Source organism: Schistocerca piceifrons, chromosome 2 (genome assembly GCF_021461385.2).
Source record: "Schistocerca piceifrons isolate TAMUIC-IGC-003096 chromosome 2, iqSchPice1.1, whole genome shotgun sequence".
In the NCBI taxonomy this organism is placed as follows: Eukaryota; Metazoa; Arthropoda; class Insecta; order Orthoptera; family Acrididae; genus Schistocerca; species Schistocerca piceifrons.
The window spans coordinates 867,936,590-867,963,692 of record NC_060139.1 but is presented as its reverse complement, the minus strand read 5'-3'; the positions used below and the strand labels follow the sequence as shown (position 1 = coordinate 867,963,692).

The following is a 27,103-nucleotide window of genomic DNA, read 5'->3' as shown; positions in this document are numbered from 1 at the left end:
CAAACAGGGCAGCTGCGGCTGAGTGGCATTATCGCTGCAGAAAGGAATCAGCTGACTCGAGGTTCATATTTACTGCAACTGGTGATGTCTGTTTCTGCTCTTAGCATTTATTTTGTAATGCAGCTGCGTTCTCCTGGTTGAGATGCTCTTGATCCCACCGGAATTCTTGCTGCTGGTGCAGCAATTGCTGCTGCTCATGTAGATTGTGATTCTGTAGATGATACTGATGATGCAATCATTATAGCTGCACCCTCAGATGTTCCAACGCCACATCCGATGATGGCAGACCATCGACATTCAGGTCTTGTTGATCGATACTCATGTCTCGCATACTGTTGGCACTCAGACCTTGTGTGGTTTTGGTATTTGCACCCTCACAAAGCTCCAATTCTTGAGTTAGGATCACCACTTATGGGATAAAAATATGGGTTTGGGTTATGAATAGTAGCAAAATATGTTTGGGTTATGAATAGTAGCGCAGAGATTTATTTGTGCAACTTTGTATGTAACATTGCTTACAAGTTACAACTAGTATCAAGTCAGATCACCGCAGAGGTACAGACTGTCCTTCCCACCACATGTAGTCTCCAATAGTACTTGGGAAATACCTGTCGTGATGTTGCTGGTTCCATGGTGTGGAAGTGAAAAGTGTTGAGCTGCCACAGGTATTCTAATAGAATATGATACTAATCTGAATGTCTTGGGTTTGATCTTTTGTCAGTCACTTTTCACTTCTTTTACCTCTGGTGATGTTTTTTGAAGAGAAAAATTCTGTGTTGCACTGTGGTTTGGAATCCATATTAAACTGTAGGTCCTTCTACAACTGATTGGGTAAGTCAGTTCAGAGGACAGAGGGAGGCAATGTCATACCATCTCCAACATGTGCATGCCTTGTAAAGCACTGTGGTTTACAAAACAATATTCGATTTTGACGACTATTTTTCTTAGTTATGTAGTATGGAAAGAAGTGTATGTAGAATTTATTATATGGTCAACTAGTGGTGAAGCCCAGCATTCCCCAGGTATTTATTTATGTGCAGCCACAACCTTATCATGCGGCATCTGGTCTTGTGCTTAATGTCTCTGACCTCACGACCCCTAACTGTGTGTCCTACAATGATATAATTTTACACTTACATTCAGTGGTATATGTGCATACTGTCTTTAAAATGGGTCACAAATACACTTAGTAATAAAGAAGAAATAAATTTTAATGTAATGTCTCATACTGTACTTTTACTTTGTGAACAGCAGAAAAGTAGCAAGTGATAAATAATTTTCCTTCCATCATGTTATAAGTGTTAACAGTGAGAAAAAAAAGTTATTGCTTTGAAATTACGTTTAATGTTTGTTACAAGTCGCTAAATGTTCTTAGCCACAAATGCTGAGCAGATAAAGTCTGGAAATTCACGTGTTGTGGGTGACGCTTCTTTTTTATCCCCACCTTCACTCCTTTGATAGCTGGATGGTTCGTACTCCCACAGCAATTTCCACCTCACAGTAAGTTATGTGTGTACCACATTTGGTTGAAACTGGTCCAGCGGTGAGATTAGACAGGATAAAAAATTAGGGCGGTAATTAATATCTGAAAATCATGAGTTGATAAAAAGAAACTTAATTTGAATTATTTTGTTAAGATATATGTATATCTTTTTCTTCATTTCAGAAAACAGGTTCCAGAAGAAAATAGTTAAAGAAAAAAGTTTCGATGATCTGGATGAAAATGGCTGCCCACAGTATAAAATGGCATTATTGTGTGGCCCACCAGGTCTGGGAAAAACTACACTTGCTCATATGGTAGCACGACATGCAGGTATTTAATATTTTGATAATGTAGCTTGTGGTACTATCTCAGTCATTTTATACATACTTCTTGCATTAATAATTTTTGTGGTGTTAAGGAACTTTTGACAGTATCTCCTGTTTGTATAATTTTAACTTCAAAATCATTTTATAACAAAGATAATCTTTGGATAACAGAATATGTGGTGATACTTATAATGAAAAAGAGAGACCTTTAAATGTGAACATTTTGAGTTAGGATTTACAGTGACTGTTACTGATAGTAATTGAAATTTAAGTTTACTGTTACCAGTTAATTTTTTTTTAATAGCCTCTGTGTGTTTTAGAGGTTTAAACCCCGATCATCAGTTAGATCTGTGAGAATCAATAAGATGTGTGTGTTGTGCCACCTCAAAGTCATACGCACAACACGTGTATCTTATTAATTCCTGTAAATCCACCTGGTGATGGTGGTTTAAACCTCTGAAACACTTGCTGTTGTTGTGGTCTTCAGTCCTGAGACTGGTTTGATGCAGCTCTCCATGCTACTCTATCCTGTGCAAGCTTCTTGATCTCCCAGTACCTACTGCAGCCTACATCCTTCTGAATCTGCTTAGTGTATTCATCTCTTGGTCTCCCTCTACGATTTTTACCCTCCACGCTGCCCTCCAATACTAAATTAGTGAGCCCTTGATGCCTCAGGACATGTCCTACCAACCAATCCCTTCTTCTAGTCAAGTTGTGCCACAAGCTCCTCTTCTCCCCAATTCTATTCAATACCTCCTCATTAGTTATGTGATCTACCCATCTAATCTTCAGCATTATTCTGTAGCACCACATTTCGAAAGCTTCTATTCTCTTCTTGTCCAAACTATTTATTGTCCACGTTTCACTACCATACATGGCTACACTCCATACAAATACTTTCAGACATGACTTCCTGACATTTAAATCTATACTCGATGTTAACAAATTTTTCTTGTACAGAAACGCTTTCCTTGCCATTGCCACTCTACATTTTATATCCTCTCTACTTCGACCATCATCAGTTATTTTGCTCGCCAAATAGCAAAACTCCTTTGTAATTTAAGTGTCTCATTTCCTAATCTAATTCCCTCAGCACCACCCGACTTAATTTGACTACATTCCATTATCCTCGTTTTGCTTTTGTTGATGTTCATCTTATATCCTCTTTTCAAGGCACTGTCCATTCCATTCAACTGCTCTTCCAAGTCCCTTGCTGTCTCTGACAGAATTACAATGTCATCAGCGAACCTCAAAGTTTTTATTTCTTCTCCATGGATTTTAATACCTACTCCGAACTTTTCTCTTGTTTCTTTTATTGCTTGCTCAATATACGGATTGAATAACATCGGGGAGAGGCTACAACCCTGTCTCACTCTCTTCCCAACCACTGCTTCCCTTTCAAACCCCTCGACTCTTATAACTGCCATCTGCTTTCTGTACAAATTGTAAATAGCCTTTCGCTCCCTGTATTTTACCCCTGCCACCTTCAGAATTTGAAAGAGAGTATTCCAATCAACATTGTCAAAAGCTTTCTCTAAATCTACAAATGCTAGAAATGCAGGTTTGCCACTCCTTAATCTTACTACTAAGATAAGTCGTAGGGTCAGTATTGCCTCACGTGTTCCAACATTTCTACAGAATCCAAACTGATCTTCCCCGAGGTCGGCTTCTACCAGTTTTTCCATTCGTCTGTAAAGAATTCACGTTAGTATTTTGCAGCTGTGACCAATTAAACTGATAGTTCAGTAATTTTCTCATCTGTCAACACCTGCTTTATTTGGGATTTGAATTATTATATTCTTCTTGAAGTCTGAGGGTATTTTGCCTGTCTCATACATCTTGCTCACCAGACGGTAGAGTTTTGTCAGGACTGGCTCTCCCAAGGCTATCAGTAGTTCTAATGGAATGTTGTCTACTCTGGGGGCCTTGTTTCGACTCAGGTCTTTCAGTGCTCTGTCAAACTCTTCACGCAGTATCATATCTTCCATTCCGTCTTCATCTACCTCCTCTTCCATTTCCATAATATTGTCCTCAAGAACATCAGCCCTGTATAGACCCTCTATATACTCCTTCCACCTTTCTGCTTTCCCTTCTTTGCTTAGAACTGGGTTTCCATCTGAGCTCTTGATATTCATACCAGTGGTTCTCTTTTCTCCAAAAGTCTCTTTAATTTTCCTGTAGGCAGTATCTATATTACCCCTAGTGAGATAAGCCTCTACATCCTTACATTTGTCCTCTAGCCATCCCTGCTTAGCCATTTTGCACTTCCTGTCAATATCATTTTTGAGACATTTGTATTCCTTTTCGCCTGCTTCATTTACTTCATTTTTATATTTTCTCCTTTCATCAATTAATCAAAATAATAATAATTTATGACCGGTAACATTAAACTTGTAGTTTCAATTAAAAGAGACACTTCATGTATGGACAAAAGGAAACAAATGATCAGTTGACATGCATAGTGTAGAGAGAAGAAAGTAATTAAAAGAAAAGGGCTTTATTCAAGCTGTGGCAGTGGTGAACTGATGTTCAGTCTGAATTCAGCAATTACACTGTTGGAAGATTGAAAGTCTTTTACATATTGATGTTGCTGTGAAATACTTCATGAACACAGGCCAGAAAAGAGTTTGTAAAAATGGAAAATCCAGAGTAAAACATGCATAAATGCATTAATGAGACCATTTGCTGTTTATTTACTTTAGTAAAAACCTCTTTAATCTTTTAATTTGCAAATTTTTATGCAAAAATTATACAAAAAATGGCAATTTTGTAATATGATGCTCCACATTGGTAGAAGGTTAATGATTATGAGAAAGGGAAGTGGTACAGCATGAGCTGCATTTACATTGAAATTTAAACAAGTATTTCTTTGTCTCGCTTGTATTCGAAATCTCCAGTCCTTTTAATTCTGCGATCTGCTCTCTACATTTAGTTTCTGCTTTCTGTTTGAGCTTAAACATATGTGGGATTAACAACGGTTGCTCTTGACGTTATGCAAGCTACACAAAAATTTTTATCAACACCCCTTTATGTTGAGCAATATCAGATATAAAACGCAAGTATGCATAATGGCTTGCATCTACTGACTACGACTGCTACCAGAAGAAGAAGAAGAAGAAGAACTAATAACTTTCTATCTTTTTTCTCTTTTTCCCTTCCAGTCAGTGACAAATGAAAATGAGTCAGCTGCAGAGACATGATTGCTAAAGTGAATGACTATCAAAAGAAATATGAATGAAAAAATAATAAATTAATATAATATAATATAAACCATGATTCGAAATGATCTGTGGTAAGTTGCAACTGCAGGAAGTGTGGCATACAACGAGTTGGATGTTAAGAAAGTGTGGAAGTAAGGAAAACTACAGAGTTAGGTCTTCCATTCATTGCAACAAAATGGGTAAGGGAAAACTATCTTTATGCAGATGACAGGATTGGGGGCTGCTTTCATTCTGATGGTGTAGGCACACAGTTTACCCACCTGACTGAACTACAGGGCAGAATTTCTGTGGCAAAAGCTTTGTGCTTGCATGAAACAGTTGCAAAATGGACTCTGACAGAGATCTTTTGCATTTTGCTTTGTTACGGAAAAGAAAATACTGACGCCAGTGATGTCTATGGAAGTATTGCATTTATCCAATGCTAGCAACTCATGAAAATCCTGGTTTATTATTATTATTATTATGAGGAATTAAATGAAAAATCATCAATTTGTTAACTACTTCAGAATTTTACTGTCATCTTTTGACAATGTATGTGTTACTTTTGTCATAGTTTCTCCCAAGCATTACATTTGATGACTTTATTTCTGTAATCCATATTTTCTGAATCCTGAACAGTAGGAAAATATTCTATATCAGCAATAAAAACTTCTGCATAGAAAATCATTTAGCTGTACAAAAGTACAAACTTCATAAAACAGCATAGTGAACAAATGAGATGAACTCTCAACCCTGAAACAAAAATAAATGCAGAGCTGCATGGCAAGGCAGCAGTGTGCTTAACCCCACCCTGACGTAGCTATGTGCCTGACTTGTTTGCTCTTTATGGTCAAAAGCAGCTGAGCAGCTATGGTCAGTTTCAGGGATGGGCAGATGCAAAGCTGGCCGTGCTGCTAAACCACCAGTGTATAAGGAATTATGGGAACTGCTTGTTAACTGAAGAAAGTGTTTCAGCAGAGTGACCAGACTGTCAGTTCGATAGCACCCTATGATTTGAAAAGTGAACTGGGAGGTGGAAAGGCTAGCAAGGGTGCAAATAGTGCAACAGATAATACATCAAGAGTAAACAAAGGACAGGACAAATAATAAGCACGTAAACTGGAATCAGAGGTAAATTGGGAAACTGAAATATTGTAAAAAGTGACAGTTTGGTAGGCATGAGTATCAAAGTGTCAGAAGTGGGAGATGCAAAAAGGGGTATGGCAACCATCTTCTTCTCCCCCTTGTAATGCACAGTACCACTTTTCATTCATTACAGAAATTTCATACACCTCTAGACTGTCTGTTTTACATTGGAGATGGTTGGGCGGGTCCCCAAAGAACACTACCATATTGTATAGTAGGTCTGCTTGTTTCGGTTGCAGCAAAGCATTTGTGCCAAATGAAAGGCAAACTGCATGTTCTGAAACAGTAATACCCACGTTTTCATCAAACTCACAGTCCATAGTATGTGTACTATTGTTCATTTTGTTTGAAAGTTTAAATTTTTCTAAATTTTCAGAGAAATATGTTGATTAAAATGTCATGTAAATATTGTATTACAATTTTATAGATGGTTTTTGCTTCTTTCAAGAGCATAATAAGTTTTTTTATGCTTTATCCAACCATTTATATAGGCTGATGAATGCCAGGATGGACCCTGGGATAGATCTCATCATGACCTCTGACTTAACTGCAAAAAGTACCCAACATGTCTTTGTTAATCTTTTTTGAAAAATTGAAACAATAATCTGGCCAAGAGAAGCTCTACTTTGCCATTAGAACGTAACAATAGTATAAGTGCATTTTAAGAGGACTCTCGACAAGGTGACCAACTAATGTCACTGTGGCAATCGAAATCAAATGCCGGTAATTTGTATTTACTGCTTTCCAATTACTACCAACTTTAAATAGCAGACAACACTGTGTATGATGCATCTAACATGTCAGTAAATAAGATGATTCCAAAATCAATTGCATGTAACACTTCAGGTCGTTAACTCAGTGCATTACCTCTACTCTCATATATGTAGATGCGTTAAACATACTGTCTGCTACTTCACCTTAAGAGTGATCAAAAATCAGTTAATACTAGTTGATGTCATTTGGTTTTTATAGATTCAAGCAGATCCATCAGCCACTTCACAAGAATAATCTTGTAGTGCACGTTGAGTACTTGCACGGCAGACAACTTACTCTTAGGAAAGCATCTAGGACAGAGGGTGTACCCATATTACTTAATATGATCTAATGATGTCCAGTATGGGGAATTTGATCAACCCAACTGTTGGTCTATGCTTTGTAAATCAGCTTGACCATAATATGTCAATGAAGCCACAAAAAGGTAGGTTTTTTCCCCCCCAGCATCTTTTGATGCGTGGCAAAGCATTGAGTTCAAAAAGATAGAAGGGAGATTGACTCACAAAGGAATGAAATCCTCTTTCCATAATTGAATGGCTTGGTTTACCCTTTTTCACAACTTTGTAACTGAGAAGATGGTATTATATATATCATGAACTGAAACTTTCATAAATTAATCTTGCTTTTCTTACATTCACATTAAAAAATAGTCTATTGAATGAATGCTGCCTTGTAATCGTGGTGCAATCTAAGCCCCATCTATGTCTACATATATGTACATACTCTGAAAACCACTCTAAAGTGCATGGCAAAGGGTACTTAACGTGGTACCACCTGCTAGGCGTTCTTTCTGTTGCAGTAACATATGGAGTGTGGGAAGGATGACTGCTTAAATGCTTGGGTGAATTTTGTGGTGTAAGAAGTCTAATCTTGTCTTTGTGGTGCTAGTGGGATCACTGTGTAGAAGGCTGAAGAATATCTCTAGATTCTTCACTTAATACTGATTTTTGAAATTTTGTAAGTAGACTTTCACAAGATAATTTGTGTCTATCTTCAAGAGTCCAACAGTTCAGGTTTCCAACATTTCTGTGATGCTCTCCTGTGAGTCAAACAAGCCTGTGTCCATTTTTGCCACCCTTGTTTTGTATACGTACAATATTCTCTGGGACATAATAAATATTTACTGTAAAGTTGGCACATTAAGTTGCAGACAGCCACAACCAAAATGCACTTACCCTTACGCTTTCAGCCACAGCCTTCCTTGGAAATGGAAACACATGTTTAATCATGTAAGCAGGTGCACACCACCATCTTTGGAAGGTCAAACTCGAAAGCATTAGTCACATAGAGCGGAAGGAGCACCCCGGAGGGGGATGGGAAGGCAAGGGATAGCAGTGTATGGATGGGGGGAGAGAAGATTGCTGTTTGGCAGAGTGTGCAGGAACTAGACTGCCAACAGACATACAGCTTTGGGAGGTTGTGGGCTGGTGTATTGTAATAGAGTCCCACACAAAGAGGGTGGAGATGAAATTGGTGAGGAAGTTATGGAGCAGAGAGGGGGGGGGGGGGGTGTGAAAACTGGGTGGAGGGTGTGGGGACAGTATATTACTGTAGGCTGAGGCCGGTATAAGATCAGGAGTGGAAAATGAAGCGTAAGGGTTATTCCAATCTGCGCTATTTGGAAAAACTGATGATGGAGGGGAGGATCCAGATTGGCTGGGTAGTGAAGCAGCCATTGAAATCAAGCATGGTATGTTCAGCAGTATATTGTGTCACAGGGTGATTTACTTTGTCTTGGCCACCGTTGGTGGTGGCCATTCCTTGTTGTGGACTGCTGGTTGGTAGTTATACCAATATACAAAACCATGCAGTGATTACAGCAGAGCTGGTATCATGGCTACTTTCACAGATGGCCTGGCCTCTGATGGGGTTGAATAACAGGAATGTAATAGGAAGTGTTGGTTGGGTGGATTGGGCAGGTCTTTCATCTGGATCTTCCACAGGCATATGATCCCTGTGGCAGGCAGTTGGGATTGGGAGTGGCATAGGGATGGACTAATGTGTTTGGAAGTTGGTTGGGCAATGGAAAATCACTTTAAGAGGGGGTGGGAAGGATGTTGGGTAGGATGTCTCTCATTTCAGGGCATGATGATAGGTAATCAAAGCCCTGGCGAACAATGTGATTCAGTTGTTCTTGTCTAGGGTGGCATTGGATGCTATCCCTTCCAGTTTCCCACTGCCTTCAGATTGTTGCTCCCATTCTTTGCAACAGCTGCATTCTGGTCTGAGCTGCTGGAGGTGGGAGTCATCTACGCATGAGGGGTGTGCTTGCTTGTAAGAAGGAATGTATGTTTCCTTTTCTGACGAAGGCTGTGGCCAAAAGCTAAAGTGTAAGTATTTTGTAGTTGTGGCTGTCTGCACCGTAATGTCTTCTCTTTACAGTAAGTAGCAATCTATCATTTCTGTATATTGCTGATATTTCAACCTGGAGTTCCGGTGTTTATTGTAATAAATATTCATAGTCTTCTACAAAGATTTAGTGTTTGTGACACGACACAAATCCAAATTCACCAATTCAGTTGTATAAAAAAAGTGGCTATGGTAGAGTCCTGCTTCCCCCTCACCCTCCATCTGCCATGGGTAAATTTGTACGGAATCACTTGTGTGTGGAGGAGGGTGATGATAAAAAAGACCCATTGGGAAGGAATAAAAGTATTATGACAGCAGAGTCACAGATAAAATTATGAAAAAAGAGATTATGGGTTGAGAGCTGGTACTGGTTAATTAAAAAGCCCTATTCATTGTGTTTCTGTGATGCTTGTATCTTTGTGTATGAACATGTCTTATCCATTTCTGCCTAACATGTGAATGAGTCTGTATCATTTGGATAATGGTTAGTTTGTTGACTGTTCTAATACTTGATAGCAGCAAAATTTGCGACTGGAGAAACAAGTGAGGAAGGTATCCGTTCTCTATTTCCTACATTTTTTCTGCTAACATTGCTTCTCACTCTGGTTCACAACTTTTAGAAATCAGATGCCTTCAGGAAAAATAGTACATTGGCATCAACACCTACCCAAAAACCCTTGCAATCTAACGATTCCATACTAAAGCTGTACCACACTGGACTCACGTCTGGGAGGACGACAGTTCAAACGATTTAGGTTATCTGTGATTTCCATAAATCTTTTCAGGCAAATGCTGGGATGGTCCCTTTGAAAGGGCATGGCCGACTTCCTTCCCCATCCTTCTCTAATCCAATGGGATGGATGACCTAACTGTTTGGTCCCCTCCCACAAACCAACCAACCAACCATACTTTAGTATCAGCTACAACTCTGTTGTTGGATCTGAGCTGTGACTGCAGCAGCTGTGTAAATCATACAGTGTGTTGCAACGTAAACTATACCTGTGTTACGTGTTTACGTGGTAATTATTATTTTGTTATGAATTATCTATTTATTTAATCGTGTCTGAGCTACATCTGTAATTAATTAATAGCCTATATATATAGTTGCTTACAAATATAACCAAATAATAGTTATACATTCATATATACATTCATGATCTTCACATATCGTAAGTCGCCATTATTGTCTATAGCAAGGCTCATATCTCTCTCTAGTGTTTGGCACGCTTCACTGTGGCGTCATTGGCCAACCACAGGTTTTGGAAAGTGCATGGGGCCAGCAAGGATGGATAGGTCAACATTTGTGTCACCATTTGTTTTCCTCCACATTGGCAGGGCTCTTCTTCGGCGTATGTGCACTTGAACAGGTTATCCTTTGATCTTCCCATTTGACACCTAAGTCTATTTAGGCTCTTCTAGACTTGCCATTCCAATTGTGATCCAGCAGGAAGTTTTTCTTTAATGTTCCAACCTTTCAGGCTGTCTTTATTCAATTTCTATTTCCACATTGATTCTCTGGTTGTAGATTGACTTTCATTTAGTGGACGTTCAACTTTTATAAAATCTTCCCTAGATTTAAGTCTTACCACCACTGGCTGATGTGCGCACAGGGAATGTCTTCTATCTTCACACTGCCTACTTCGTTTGGCCATCACCAACATTTGCCATCTGATCTGTGTGTGTGGTGGAGGCGGGGGGGGGGGGGGGGGGAATTCCAGAACACACATAAAGGAGATAATGGTTTCTAGGATTCAGGCATCCCGTAATTAATCAACATGAGTCATTCAGTGCTGTATCTAGCTTCTGGGCATGTGTCGATCTTCTCCATATGGGGCATGCATATTCAGCTGGAGCAAAGCTCAATGCCAAGGATGATGCACTTATAATTTCAGGATTTGCTCGCCAGTGTGAGTTGGTAAGTTTGCGGATTATACCATTCCATGTGTTGACTTTCACTCTAGTTTTTTCTACATGTTCCTAGTAAGACAATGTTCGATCTAATGTGATACCATAATAAACTGGGTTTGGGCAGTGTGTAAGTTTAACTGAGTTCCATTCCAGTTGAAATTCCCTGTTTACTTCCTTATTGTTCAGATGAAAAAAACAAGTCTGCGTCTTTGCTGGATTTGGTCAAAGCTGGTTCCTGTTGTAATATTCAGCTAGTACTTCTAAGGCATCTATTAGGTTTCTCTCAATCTGTTTGATTGATCTGAATTGGTAGGCAATGGCTATATCATCAGCATAGATAAAACTTCTTGTTATTGGTCCAACTGGTTGGTCATTGGTATACAGATTGAAAGGTAGAGGGCACAAAACAATACCTTGTGGGAGCCCATTCTTCTGGTTCCACCAGTGACTTCTTTGCTCATGAAATTCCACATAGTATCTTCTGTTGGAGTTCAGTTTCCCATCATTTTGAAAATTTTTCTCAGGAGGATTTTGTGCTTTATTGTGTCGTATGCTGCTGATAAGTCGACAAACATCACACCAGTTTTTTCTCCCTTTTCAAAACCGTCCTTTATGTGCTGTGTTAGGCTGAAGACCTGACCAGTGCAAGACGTACCGGGTCTGAATCCCACTTGTTGTGGAATGACTTGGCTTTCTAGTTGAGGTCTTATTTTATTCAAAATAAGACATTCATATACTTTGAAAGGGCAACACAGCAGTGATGTTGGACAATAGTTCTTGGCATCATCTCTTGATTTACCCTGCTTTGCGGTAGCTACTACCTTGGCCTTCAGTCGTAGCTTAGGTACTGTCTTGTTAGACCATCAGAAAATAGAATTGTAAGAGCTGTTCATTAGCTATGGGCCCTATGCTCTGTACAAATTCATTAATGACGCGATCGGGACCTGCGGACTTCCTGGGTTTCAAGAACTGATAGCAGCTTCCAATTCTGTTGAAGTGAAATATGGCTCAGGTGGTATTTCAGCCACTTGTGGCCTCTTATATGAGGTGGCAATCTTGCTGTTCCTGGTTGGTTTACAATTCAAAAGGAGCTGATGTGCGATTTGATTAGCTGTCATGGAAACCTGATCCTTGGGGGCTGCCAGGTCGCTAGACAATCGTTTTATGAGGTTCCAAGCTCTTCTGCTACTATACTTCATGTCAAGACTCTCCAGCATATGTTTCCAGGTCTCTTGTCGGTCTTTGCTTATAGTTTCAATCAGCTGATCCCCAAGTTTTATTGTTTCTTCACTGAAAGGGTCCTGGCTGTACTGCTCCAGGTATTTGTTATATATTTGTTTCATGTTGTTGGAAACTCCAGGAATGTAGTGTGTTCTATAGCCTCTGGGTGTGCCGAGTCTAGCTGATCTTTTAACCGTTTGGATGAACTTTATGTAGTTTTCAGTGTTTGATGGTAAATTTACGATTTCCATATATAGGGTGTCCGCAATTTTTTTCCAGTTAGCCATTTTGAAGTTAAAACTTCTTTTGAAGGGTACTTTTTGTGGCACTATTATTGGTCTAAAATTTAGCACTATTGGTCTGTGTTGGGTCTTTGGGACAGGGTTGAGAACAAATTTATTGTATGAACCAAATAAGGTTTTGGAAACAAGTATACCCTCTCTTCGATCTTGCACTGTTGAATGATGCAGGCTATTTCTGATCATGGATGAGATTCAGCTTGTGTTCTTCTGCCCAGCTTTCCAATAATTCTCTGGCCTCATTTGTGTCTTAGTAGCCCCACACTCAACTGTGACAGTTAAAGTCTCCCATTATTAGCTGTGGGTGACAGATATGTTGGATGAAAGCAAACCTTTCGCATGGTGGTTTATATATCGATGACACTGTAATGCTTCCGATAGTAACAGAAATGATATCTATGTTGTTAATGGTGTTAACTTGTATACTGGATACTTAGATTACAGGCCAAATAAATAGAGCACTTCCATATTAGTCGTGAGGGCACTCGTTCACCAAGTTCATCCCAGGAATATTTGGACAGCATTGTGATGGCCCTCTATGTGTCTCTTGGAGGCACAGGACGTCGCAGGAATGAAGCTTACATATGTTGGATATAAGTTCTTCTTTTCCCTCAATATTGAGACATATGACTGTCAAGCATGGGTCTGAAAATGGCATTTTCTACATTTTAGATTCTGAATACATGTTGTTTTAGACATAGTGTATGGAAGGATCTGCTGGTATGTACCGTTGTCCAGGGGACGCCCGACTGTACTTTTACAATCGTCTAGGAGGCTCCTTTCTTGTCCCCCATTTTGTTATGATGATGTTTGCAATAAAAAAATTGCAATCCAATTTTGTTATGATGATGACTGCAATAAAAATATGAAGAGAATATGAGAGGTGGAAGAACTGATATTCCATTCTTGGCCACCACTTTAGCTGTTTCACACTGTAATGAAATTTAACCGAGTTACTAATGTTGTGGTGTTAAATGTTGTATGACTCACAAGTAGGTTTTTCAGAGATTTTAGATTAGTGCTTCCTGCCATTTGTAACTGATGAAAGCTAATTGGAGTTGAGAAGTCACAAAGCCAAAATGATAAGAAACAATAGCAATGAGTATCAAACTATGACATAATAACTGACATATGAGTAATTTGATATATGTCCTTGTAATACATCGGGAATGATATAATATTCAGAATTGACACATATTTTGTAGCTTTTGAAGGTCATTGTTATGGACCTCTGATTTTTCAGCTCTGTTCTGTAATGTAGTGTATAAAGAACTGCATACAGTATTCTATTTCAGTACATCTACATATATACTCGACTCGCCACCAAGAAGTGTGTGGCAAAGGGCACAGTTTGCGCCAAAGTCATATTTCTCCCCCTCTGTTCCACTCTCGGATCGCGCAAGGGAAAAACGACTGTCTGAACGCCTCAGTACAAGCTCTAATCTCCATTATCTTTTAATGGTGATCATTGTGCGATTTGAAAGTTGATGGTAATAATATATGCTCTACATCCTTTGTGAAGATCGTATTTCAGAATTTAGTGAGCAGCCCCTTCCGTTTAGCGCGCCGTCTATCTGCAAGTGTGTCCTGCTTCAATCTTACTTTCTATGAGATTTGTAACGCTCTCACGATGGCTAAATGTACCAGTCACGAATCTTGCCACCTTTGGACCTTCTCAATCTCTTGAATCAGACCCAACTGGTACAGTGAGAAAAACTAAAAGACAATAGGAAATCCTTGCAACAGCAGTGTCTGTTGCTAACAGTACTGCAAGGTTTTGATTTATTACATTCAGTTTGAGTCTGATTGCATTTATCACAGAAACAGATTGGAAACAGACCTATGAGAAGATCATATATACAATTTTTTGTCATTGTAAGGGAAGGAGAAACAATTTTTCAGACATCAGAAAAGTGAAACTTCCAGGCAGTTTAAAACTGTGTACTGGATTGAGACTCAAACTCGGGACCTTTGCCCTTTGTTGGCAAGTGTTCTACTGACAGCTACCCTAGCATGATTCATAACCCATCCTCAAAGCTTTACTTCTACCAGTCCCTCATCCTACATTCCACCAGTACCCCATATCCTACTTTCCGAACTTCAGTTCTGAATTTCATTCTTGACCCAGCATAAAATTTTTATCCACCAGGAAATTTCATATCAGCGTACACTCTGCTTCAGAGTGAGGATAGCATTCTACATAAGAAAACTGTTTGTGTGTATTAAATGACTGGCTGATACTTGGTGTGTAAATTCTTATGACTTTATGCAGGTTACAAGGTGGTTGAGATGAATGCGAGTGACGACCGAAGTCCAGATATATTCCGAAATCAGTTGGAAGCTGCCACACAAATGCGGGCTGTCATGGGTGAAGAGCCACGTCCAAACTGCCTTGTGCTGGATGAAATAGATGGAGCGCCAGCCGTAAGCCACGCTTTTTTTTAGTCATCTTTTCCTCTTTAACCTACATAGTTGTGAAGTTTGTACAGAATATGTCTTTCTTGATGTGTTCTTGAGCTGTATTTCAACTGACAAAATTTTGAAAATTTTGGTATAGCTATGTGAAGGTTTGCCAAAAGTCACAATACCTTTGATTTTTGTTTCAGTACTTCTTACAATTCAGTACACTAATTATGTTCAATGTTTTCAGAACATATTTAAGCCTTTGGGCTGATATGATTTCTTCATCCATGGAAAACTGGTGTATGTGTGTGTGTGTGAGGGGAGGGGGGGGCAGGAGTCTGATATGATCTCATCATTCAATATGAATTAGCTTCCACAAAGAAATATCTTGAATTTTATGAATAGATAGCAGTTACAAGACATCATATGTATGCCATCGAGTGGATGACACAGTAGTTTGTAGCATAGTTTACCAATTTTAGTCATGATACAGTAGTGGAAGATGGGTGAGAAAGAAAATCTTCTTCGCAAAATAGGATAACTTTCTACCAATTCTTTGTTAAATTTTTTCCAATGAAGTACAATAATATGCAGCTATGAATTTCGTTTAGTTTAAAAATACGCTTCATACTTACTTTTACAGCTTGTTAAATGTTTTTTGTGTTGTGGGATCATTCTCAGCAGTCTTTCGTACCTTTGTACACTGCAATCTTGAAGCTGTGTAATTAGGCTTTTACAGGATGGTTTTGAGCCTATCTTCAGGCACTGCCAGATCTGTTTTTTCAGCACCTCCAAGACACTTCCCCGTTGGTCAAATAAACCTGTGACAATTCATGCTGTTATTTTCCGTATGCATTCAATTTCTCTGGTGGCTGAACATTCCCAAGAAAGTTCTTAGCAGATCAGGTGAAACATAAAGTTTGGAGAAGTTGAAAAAGTATGTGACATGGCCTAATCACACAGAAGATGTTTACCTCTAATGACTATGTCCATGAAAGCCTGCAGCATTTTATGTTATTTGGAGCATGTTGAATAGGAAGTTCTGTGCTTTAATTGGTTCTTGCTCTCTGACTGAAAACAATTTGTCTGCATTCTATCAACTACAAAACAGTGGTTCGAAATTTTACTTGCATTATGACTCCCCACTCGTGGGGAAAGACTGTGTGAATTGCATAACTTTTACTTTTGGTAAACTCTGAGCAATTCTGTTATCCATCTTGTTAGGAGCTTACTCATAGCTAAAAGTTTGTGCATAATGTTTGCATAGTTTGTGGTATATCAGTCTTCCGCATTCCAACTTAGTTTCATGTGGTCTATCATGTGCAACCTTCAATGATGTAGCTTTCAAGGTTCAAGGGTCAGTTAAGAGCAGAAGTGCCAAACAGATCTTGTTGCTATTTTGTTCCTGTGCCATGAAGATTATGATAATCTAAGGAAAAGTAAAAGCTCCAGTAGTACTACCACTATTTGCTATTCATAAATTATGTTGTCTACACTATTTTGCTTTTTTATTGTGTAACATATTTTTGACAGAGTTATAACACTGAACCTGTAAGTTAAGTTTGTGTTGATGATATAGAACGTTTGGGAACATGCAGGAAAGAGAAACAGCGAATGGGATAGGAGCTACTAAGTTAAAGGTTGAGAAAATAGTATGGGGCAAGCTGGAAGGGTCAAGACTAAGAATAAGAGAAAGAGGTAAGGAAAGTTTGAGACAGGTGAGGTAATATGGAGGAGAAAGTAACTGAGAAACTGTAAAGTTGGCATGGGGACTGAAGAGTGGAATGGGGTGGCAACAGGACTTGTCTTAAAGGCCAGTAGATGATAAGGCTCAGGAGAGACTGAGCTTAATGGGACTGTGGAATCAAATGAAAAGCTACCGGCATATTTCTCACTTACGGAATTAAGAAAAGCTGTTACTAGTGGGGTATCCAGATGGTGCAACTCATGATGCAGCTGTTGTAATAAAGCATGCCATGTTGAATTGCATGCTCCACAACTGGATAGGGAAGTTAATAGATAGATTGCTTGGAATCATAACTATGTAGAAGGCTGTGCATAGGCAGCAGTGAAGTTAAAAACCAATGTGGCTGCTTACACAATTAACTGTATGTTTAATGTGGTATTAATACTAGGGCAAGGGATAAAACTGCAAAAAAAATATTTGAGGACTGAGAAATAAAATTAATGAATTAATTATCTGAATAGATGATTTAGAATCCTCAAACCCTGCTGACATAATCTGCCTCTCTGAACATCATGTGACCACTGGTATAGAACTTTTAACTGTTACAGGATTTAGGTTAGCGTCTCACTTTTGTAAAGTAGAAATGGAGAAAGGAGGAGTTGCCACATTCATCAGGAACTGTCATTAATTTAAGAACATATACATTCATAAATTTTGCCCAGAACAGCATATGGAAGCATGTGCAACAGAAGTAGGATTTCATAAAAGATCCTTCATAATATTAAGTGTATACCGAGCACCGGCAGGTAACTTTAATCTGTTCGTAAACCACCTTGAAGCTGTACTGGCCCATTTAACAACCAAAAACAAAGAAATAGTGATTGCAGGTGACTTCAATGTAGATTTCCTAAAATATTCTCCCAATAAGAATTAGTAACACTAACATTCAACTCAATTCCCACTGTAAAGTTCCCCTTTAGGGTAGCCAATTGCTCACAAACAGCCATTGATAATATCTTTATAGAAAAGTCCAATGAACAAAATTATATTACAAAACCAATAGTCAATGGCCTCTCAGACCATGACATCCAGTTCCTTCTGTTAAATGTTAATACTGAATAGTATATAAAATCTTTTAAATCTGAACTCAAGAGGGTAATCAAAAGCCAAAAATTGATTGTTTTAGAACACCCCACAGAGACATTCACTGGAGTGATGTTTACAGTGATCATGGCATGAATGTAAAATATAACACTTTTGCTAATAAAGTGCTTACCTTTTTTGGACACTGTTTTCCCCCAAAACTAACCATGGTTAGAGCAAAGTCTACAAAGAAGCCATGGATTACTCAAGGAATAGAGGTATCATGTAAAACAAAAAGAAAATTGTGTCTGTCAATCTGAAACAGTTCTGATGTTGATGCTACAGCAAATTACAAGAAATACTGTGAAATATTAAGGCATGTAATATGGACATCAAAGCAAATATATTACAAGGAAAAGATAGTCATATCAGATAACAAAATAAAGACAATATGGGGTGTGGTGAAGGAGGAGACCAATAGAACCAGAGATGTGTATAGTGTTGCAGAACTTTTTAACAAACATTTTATAACTGTTGCTGAAAATATAGGGTTGTCAGGTTCTGTAGATGCTGCTGTGGAATACCTCAGACCAGATATTTCAAGTAACTTCTATAATATGAATTTGACCCTCACTACCCCAGCAGAAGTAATGTCCATCATAAAATCTTTAAAATCAGAAGCATCTAGTGGGTATGATGAAATATCAACAAAGTTAATTAAAGAATGTGATTCTGAGTTAAGTAGCATATTAAGCTATCTGTGTAACCAGTCGTTTATCAGTGGAATATTTCCTGAATGGTTGAAATATGCTGAAGTTAAGCCAGTGTTTAAGAAGGGAGATAAAGAAATAGCATCAAACTTCTGTTCAGTTTCATTTTTGCCAGCATTCTCAAAAATTTTAGAAAAGGTAATGTACAATCGGCTTTATAACCATCTTATCACAAATAACATACTGTCAAAGTCGCAGTTCAGATTTCTAAAGAGTTCTGATATTGAGAGGGCTATCTACATTACCGTGAAAATGTTCATAATTTGTTTGACAAAAAATTGCAGGCAACTGGTATATTTTATGATATGTCAAAGGTATTTGACTATGTAAATCACAATATCCTTTTAAGTAAATTAGAATATTATGGTGTAACAGGAAATGCTGCAAAATGGTTCAAATCTTATATCTCTGGCAGATAACAAAGGGTGTTATTAGGAAAGAGACATGCATTAAGCTATTAGGCATCATCCAACTGGGAACTAATTACATGTGGGGTCCCACAAGGTTCCATCTTAGGACCCTTACTTTTTCTTTTGTATATCAATGATCTTTCATCAGTAACATTACCAGATGACAAGTTTGTTTTGTTTGCCGATGATACAAACATTGCAATAAATAGCAAATCAAGTGTAGTTTTGTAAAGATTGGCTAATAAAGTATTTGTGGACATTTAATCACTGGTTCCTAGCCAATTCTTTGTCACTAAACTTTGAAAAAACACACTACATGCAGTTCAGGACTTATAAGGAGTGTCCCATGAGTAAGTGCATAGCATACAATGACAAGAAGATATAAGAAGTGGACAGTGTTAAATTCTTGGGACACAGCTTGATAATAAATCCAACTGGTAGGAGCACACCACAGAACTGCCGAAGCATATAACAAATCTATTTGCTATGCAAATTGTGTCAGACATATGGGATATAAAAACGAAAAAGCTGGCATATTATGCTTACTTTCATTCCATAATGTCATATGGGATGTTTTTGGGGTTAATTCATCAAGCCAAGCTAAAGTTTTCCGGGTACAAAAATTTGCAATAAGAGTTATATGTGGTGTGAACTCAAGAACATCCTGCAGAAACCTGTTTATGTATCTAGGGATACAAACTACTGCTTCCCAATATATTTATTCGTTAATGAATTTTGTCATTAAAAATATATCACTTTTTCAAACCAACGGCTCAATTCATAGAATCAATACTAGAAATAAGAATAATCTTCACAAGGACTTAAAGTCACTTACTCTTGTACAAAAAGGTGTGCATTATTCAGGAACACACATTTTCGATAATTGCCAGTAGCCATAAAAAGCTTAACAATCAATGACATTCACTTTAAGAGAAGCCTAAAGGATTTATTGGTGGCCAACTCCTCCTACTCCATTGATGAATTTCTCAGGAGAATCAAGTGATTTTTCTGCACCATTTCAGTGCAGTAATGTGTTCATTGTAAATAAGTATTGTAGTAGTTCTACTATACGTTTATTACCTTATAAATAATTTTTTTTTAATTTTAAATTCAGTGCATTAATGCGATCTTAGTAAATGTGTGTTTGTAAAATTATTCTTTCATATAGTGTCCATATAAAAAAAAAATAATAATAAAAAAAAGACGATAATTCCACTTGGGACCTGTGGAAGGTACATTAGCTTATTTGTTTCAGTTGTAAATATTTGTCATGTATTATTGTTGATCTTCACTATGGATCAATTGGAATGAAAGTAAATCTGATCTCTAATCTGCAAGGTGACTTGGAATGTGCTTCTGGGAAGGGCCTTACACCTGTTTCTTTGATAGCAATGTGTGGGATGAGACAAGTAGTGGTGTAGGAACAGAAAAGGGTACTTCACATAAATTGAATGGCTGATAGAACACCATTTTTAGGGGAAGATATTCCACATTTCAAGACACAATGAGAAGCTCAAGTGTGTGTGTGTGTGTGTGGGGGGGGGGGGGAAGAGGGAGAGGGAGAGGGAGAGGGAGAGGGAGAGGGAGAGGGAGAGGGAGAGGGAGAGGGAGAGAGGAGAGAGAGAGAGAGAGAGAGAGAGAGAGAGAGAGAGAGAGAGATATTCTAGTAAAAATGTACACTCAAGTTATTGAAACATTGTACTGTGCATGTATCACCTGTGATACATAGGAGTTCTGTCTTGTATTAAACTAGTATTTACTTCTGTGAATCTATCCCCTTTTGTATGATTTACTGCCATTGATACTGCATTACATATCTTTTTTTTGGTTGCTTTGGGTAATATTCTTGCTTTCTTATATGACTTTAAGGCATCAATTGAAGTTTTGGTGAAATTCGCCACGGGAAAGGATGTTGGAAAGAAACGTGCAAAGAAGAAAGCTACACCAACATTTCTGAAACGCCCAATTATCTGCATATGCAATGATGTTTATGTACCAGCATTACGTCCACTCCGGCAATTAGCATTTGTTATACACTTCCCTCCAACTGCCTCTGCACGGTTTGTACTAAGAAATTTATAATTTTGTTTAAGTTTGACATTTTGTTGTGTTTTTTTATATTTTTCTTCCTTTCTTTGAAGGAGTCTTCCAATTTAAATCCTGTAAGGATTCAAATATCTCAGTTTTGAAAGCCAAGAGCCTAAAATTTTTGAAAAATTATTAAATTTTCTAAATAGGTGAACATCCTGTAATTTTGCATGTCTGCATTTAGATGGTCATAAAATGCTGACCACTAACCTAGATGGGATTCATAATGTGCATTTCTGCTTTCATTTGTTTTTTACTGTTGTCTGACCAGAAATTTGTTTTATGCAGCTTTCCTCATGTCTGTCAAGTCTCCGAAGTTCTGCATGTGACCTATATGTAGGGTGTAGCAGAAACAATGACATATTTATCAAGCACAGGCCTTTTGTGGAACACTATCTTCTATAGAGTTTACATTGGTTCCAGTACATAGTGCAATTAAAAGCATTACTAATCAGTATGAGTCATTGGTCACAGGAACATAATGTATTCACTGATGGAATGTTTTTCAGATGTGGTGGTAGTGTCATATGTTTCGGTAACATTTTGACATTGGTTGTATTCAGAAAGTTCTGACCCAATAGTAGATTATGAGATGGGTTCAGTGGTTCAGAGCAATAGCACCTGCAGTGGATAAGTTGCCATCTAGCATACCACAAATGGTTGGTATCCTGAACAACATTGCAATAGTGACAGTTACTTTTCTGTCCAGTGCAATCAGTTCATCAACATTCGCAAGTCCTTAACATTTTGGACAGAAATGTGCAATGGATGTTGCATCTGAATATTCACTCCCATCCCTAAAAACTCCAGGTGGCACTACAGTTATTACCCAGAGATCAGCAAACATGTCACAAGCTCTGTACAGAGCTTCTGGATATGGTCGACACTCAATCCTTTTCTCAACAGTTTTATGCCATCTGACAAGGCCCATTTTCCTTAGTTGACAGTGTGAACAAATAAAACTGTAGGTGCTGGGTGCCTACCAGTCCTCATCAAATGCATGAAAAACTACTTCAGGTGCAAAGGTTACTGTGTGGTGTGGCATGTCTGCATAAGGTGTTATTTGTTCATACTTTTTTTGAGAATGATGCAGGTGTCACCTTCATAGTGACACCAGATAGACATGTTGTTATGTTGCAACAGTCTGTAATGTAGGAAGTCCATCATAAGAATAACTATATGCAGTCACAGTGGTTCCAGCAGGATGGTGAAACTACTCACACAACCAGAATGCCTATGTCAGCCGTGTAAAAGATGTTTCCAGAGCATATTGATTCCCACTTTGGTGATGTCAGTTGGCCACCCCATTCGGCAGATTTTTTGGCTTGTGCCTTTTTTCTGTGGGGATTTCTGAAATCCAAAGTGTATGCTAACAGGCCAATATCTACTAAGGACTTGAAAAACAATATTCCTGTCACAATCGAGGCAATAACAAGTTACACACTTGACTAGGTTATGGAGAGTATGCGTGTTCATGCCAAAAATTGCATCACCATCGGTGGTGGACACACAAAGGACATAATTTATAAAAAGTGACATCTCTGATAAAATAGTATAAAGTGTTCTCTTGAATGGACAATGTGAAATGTTTCAAATGCGAGTGTGTCAATGTTTCTGCTGCACCCTGTATAAACATACCCCTTCTTTTAGTCAAATTGTGTCGTAAAGCTCTTTTCTTCCAATTCAGTTCAGTACCTCTTCATTACTTATCCACTCTACTTACCTAATCATCATCATTCTTCTGTAATGCCATATTTCAAGAGCTTTCTACAACTTATTGTAATTGTTTATGTTAGTAGTCTTTAAAACTGTGCCTTACTTTGTTTGTGTCCTGTGTAGAGGAGGACATTCTTGCCTCATATTCATAAAAGTCTGATGAATTTGTTTAGTGTAATATTATGTAAAAAAATTACTGCACTGAGTATTTTCATAGGGTTACTTTTGAGGAGTAAAAGTAAGAGTTGTAGCTTCACTCTTTCTGTAAACAATACAGGTTAAACAAGTGCCGGCCAGAGTGGCCGTGCAGTTCCAGGCACTACAGTCTGGAGCCGAGTGATCGCTCCGGTCGCAGGTTCGAATCCTGTCTCAGGCATGGATGTGTGTGATGTCCTTAGGTTAGTTAGGTTTAATTAGTTCTAAGTTCTAGGCGACTGATGACCTCAGAAGTTAAGTTGCATAGTGCTCAGAGCCATTTGTTAAACAAGTATCAGTTAAAATTGTTACTTTTTTCACATTGAAGCAATCATTTTTCTTACTGAAACAAAAGAATTACCTGCAGAAGTATGATATAGCAACATCTTCGGAAATGTGGTTCTTGATATTCTGAGTTCTTTCATTACGACTTGTAGTACATTCTCACTAATTTCTTCAGATCCTTTCAAAATATTTAGAAAGATACATATGAAGTAATGGAAGAGATTGAAGGAGAGGAGGAAAAAGAAATACAAGTAGAGATTAACACTACTGATGGAATCACTGTGGAAAGAGAATATCTTGCAATACTTCCAATCATTTTATACTAATACTGTATCTAGATTTATTCTACAAATCTAAGAACGTGGATTGATATCATAATTTTACTTCAAAAAATCATCGGTATTGTAGCTTTGAACTAAGATACACATAAAATTGTATTTACTGCTTGGTTACTCCAAAAATGCTTTCCATCCTACTAGTTAGTTCACTGATTCAAAACTATCATCCATACATTCATTCATATCTTGCACTATCTTGTTTCATAAGGACCATATTTAAAGAAAACCTCCAGGAATATAGAAAAAGTCAAGGCCTACATTAAAGAAAGAAGAGCAGCTGGCAGCTTGTATTAATTGTGTTGATCCATTCTATCCATCATTATTTATTCTCCATCATTTCTTTTTCCTTCTCTCCTTCAATCTCTGCCATTACTCCTTATGTATCTTTGTCAGTCATTCTTATTTTTGCTTCTTTCCCTTCACCTTTTTCTTATTTCTCATTGCTTTCTTTGTTGGATTAGCACCAGTGAGGAAAAGAAGCACATACATGAAAATAACATGTATGATACCTTTCTTGATAGTATAGTAGTTTCAAAGTTTTGTTTGTATTGTCATCCTTATCACTGTTTATTGACAGAATTTATGCAAAGTTTTAAGGAAAGTTTCTAAGTATGCAAGTTTTAAAGTACAGTTTCAAGAACAGAGGTGAAAAATGTTTAATGACATGTGAGTTTTTGCTATTATATTGTGAATAGTAAAACTGCAGTTATCGTTTCATACAGTTGTGAACTTATTTGAGTCAAAACAAATAATTGTAAATATAAAATAAAGAAATTCAGGTATTTTGAGGTAGAATTTGCCAAAGACTTGGATATAAATATGGCACAATGATCCAAAATTAAATTTAGTTTTTTAATGACTACTTTGTTACTTTTTTGACAGACTAGCTCAAAGATTGCTAGAAATCTGCCGGAAGCAACGAATCAAAACAAATATGGGAGCGTTAACTGCTCTTGCTGAGAAAACTAGGAATGATGTAAGGGCTTGTCTGTCTTTCCTGCACTTTTTTAAGATGGAAAAGAAAGAAATCAGACTTTCAGATGTGCAGAAATCTAATGTTGGCCTCAAGGATATGCAGAAAGGTTTATTTACCGTGTGGCAAGAAATATTTCAGATCCAGCGACCAAAAAGGTAAGCATTTAATACATTACATGCAGAGTTTCATATTATGTTTTTAATGTGTACTGCAGCTTTTAATAATCATATTTGTTGGTTGTAACAGAAAGTTTGTTGAGACTAATAAAGATGATTACAAACTGGAACCAATGCCTGAACTTACTTCACCAGAAATGAAATTTGGAGAAACCTCAAAAGCATCAAGGTAACCTTAAACTCTAAGTTCTATTGTTGTCATCTGTTTCATCCATGTGTTTGCTTCTGCATATTGATGTTTGACATGTGCTTTCAAGGGTATTGAAACTGAAGAAAGGATACATCAGTGTTGTTCTTTGCTTAATTAAGTATAATTATTGTAAGTAACCATTATATATTTGAAGATGTTATCATCATCTTAGTAAAACGTCAGAAAAAAGTAGTAAGTCTTGGAGATAAAGTGACTGACTAACATTCTTCTATTTTCATATTTTTTGATATGATCACATGAGGATTTCAAAATGCCGGTACAGTTTCGACCTGCCAATGTCATATAAAGACTGTCAGCAGTTAAAAAGGGATAGAAAGAACCATTATCTGGATAATTAATTTGCAAATTTAACAAATTCTATAATGATTCTTTGTGTCCTCGATCTACCTATTGACAGACTGAAGATGACCACTGGGTGATCAAAACCAGTAACGGCATTGTGAAATTCTCATGTGATTGTGTCAAAAAATATAAAAATAAAAGTTGGTAAAATGTATATAATGTCTTTAATGCAAAACCCTATGTGTAGAAGTACCATTGTTGCCATTATCAGACAAAAGTTGTATGTAGATCCATGACAAAAAATCAAATTAGTGCCTCGTAAACAAATCTTTTGGCAAGTAAGAAACTTGTTGAAATGTGATTACTCATCTACCAGTTTACTCTGTTGATATCATGATGTGAACTCATCAGTGAACTTTGTCAAGAAAGCCTACACTTACAAAAAGCACTTCATTACTTAAATAACTTCTGTTATATGTAATACAAGGCGAACAAAATGGTGTTGCATGGTATAATACCGTAGAGAATATACATGTAAATCATTCGAGGTAGTGTGATTAATAGGATTACAAAGACAGTTATTATTCTTTCCATTTGGTGAAGGTATTGCCAGTTTAGAATCTTTATCACCTTTTACTTACCTCCTTTATTGAGGCTTTTAAATTGCATATTAGGATCATCAGCCGTTATGAGTGCTCAGAAGTTTTTTTCTCATTGGGTATTGGGAAAACGAACAACAGTCTATGTGGTGTAGGACTTTTCAGTACCCTAACTAAGTAATTGTAAGCTAACAGTCTGAGCTAATTCCCATTTATCTTCACAGGTTCTGTAAAGAAAGTTCATATTGTATTTTTGACGATGGCTGCTATGTCACACAGTGATAACTTGTACTTCACAATGCTTAATCTTACACAGATTTTCTTAATAAGTATTTTCTTAGTCACCACAAACAACTGAATATTAACGGGATTCTGGTACGTTAAATATAATGACACAGCTAGTATTACTTAGCATTCAAAAACTATTTCTGGTCCTATTTGTCACTATATTTTCAGAATCATAGGAAACTAATACAGTTGTGTCTTGCTACACTTGTAACAGGAAAGAAAGCAAAAGTGAAATTGATGATATGGCTCTTTTTTGCCCTTTGTCCCAATCTGATTTACACTGTGGTAGTAGTACACCACTGAATTATACATTGAAATACAAATAATTTGTTTTCATGTAGTAAGTAATTTTGGAGCATTTGCTGTTGGTAAACTGCACAGTAGCAAAAGGCTGTCAATACATGTAATCTTGTGCTTTGCGTGTTATCTGTTATGTCTTCCTTTGCACACACAGTGGTTCTTTGGTGGATACAGGAGCGAGGAACAGACGCTGTTCATTAATAGAGAATTCAGATATTAATTTACTCTACATCTAATATCAAATAGTAAAAACAATAAATAACTTTGTTGCTGTAACAACAGTGCCTTTTGAATGGTGGGCTCCATGTGGTTCCCAAGTCGTGCAGCGACCGTAAACCATAAAATTACCAAATATGCAGCAACCAGTCACAAAATCATGTTTTATTTATTCACTTTTGCAAATCGATTTCAACTGATTAACAGCCATCATCGGTGCTTTCAACCAATATGTGCCCTGAGTACTACTCAAGTAATCAGTTGAAATCGATTTGCAAAAGTGAATAAATAAAACATGATTTTGTGACTGGTTGCTGCATATTTGGTATTTTTAACAGTTCCTTTATCAACAGTAGATCTGAATGTAGAAATAT

The 27,103-nt window shown here is 37.5% G+C and overlaps 1 protein-coding gene across 2 annotated transcripts in view; it reads left to right on the top strand.

Moving 5' to 3' along the window:
• LOC124776232 (chromosome transmission fidelity protein 18 homolog) overlaps positions 1-27,103 on the top strand; it is a 490,396-nt gene that overhangs the window by 61,621 nt on the left and 401,672 nt on the right. For both annotated transcript variants that reach the window (XM_047251092.1, XM_047251091.1), the window contains exons 9-13: positions 1,667-1,813; positions 14,979-15,130; positions 20,929-21,119; positions 24,564-24,812; positions 24,904-25,002. In XM_047251092.1, coding sequence (XP_047107048.1) covers positions 1,667-1,813; positions 14,979-15,130; positions 20,929-21,119; positions 24,564-24,812; positions 24,904-25,002 — 838 coding nt within the window. The remainder of the gene's footprint in view (positions 1-1,666; positions 1,814-14,978; positions 15,131-20,928; positions 21,120-24,563; positions 24,813-24,903; positions 25,003-27,103) is intronic.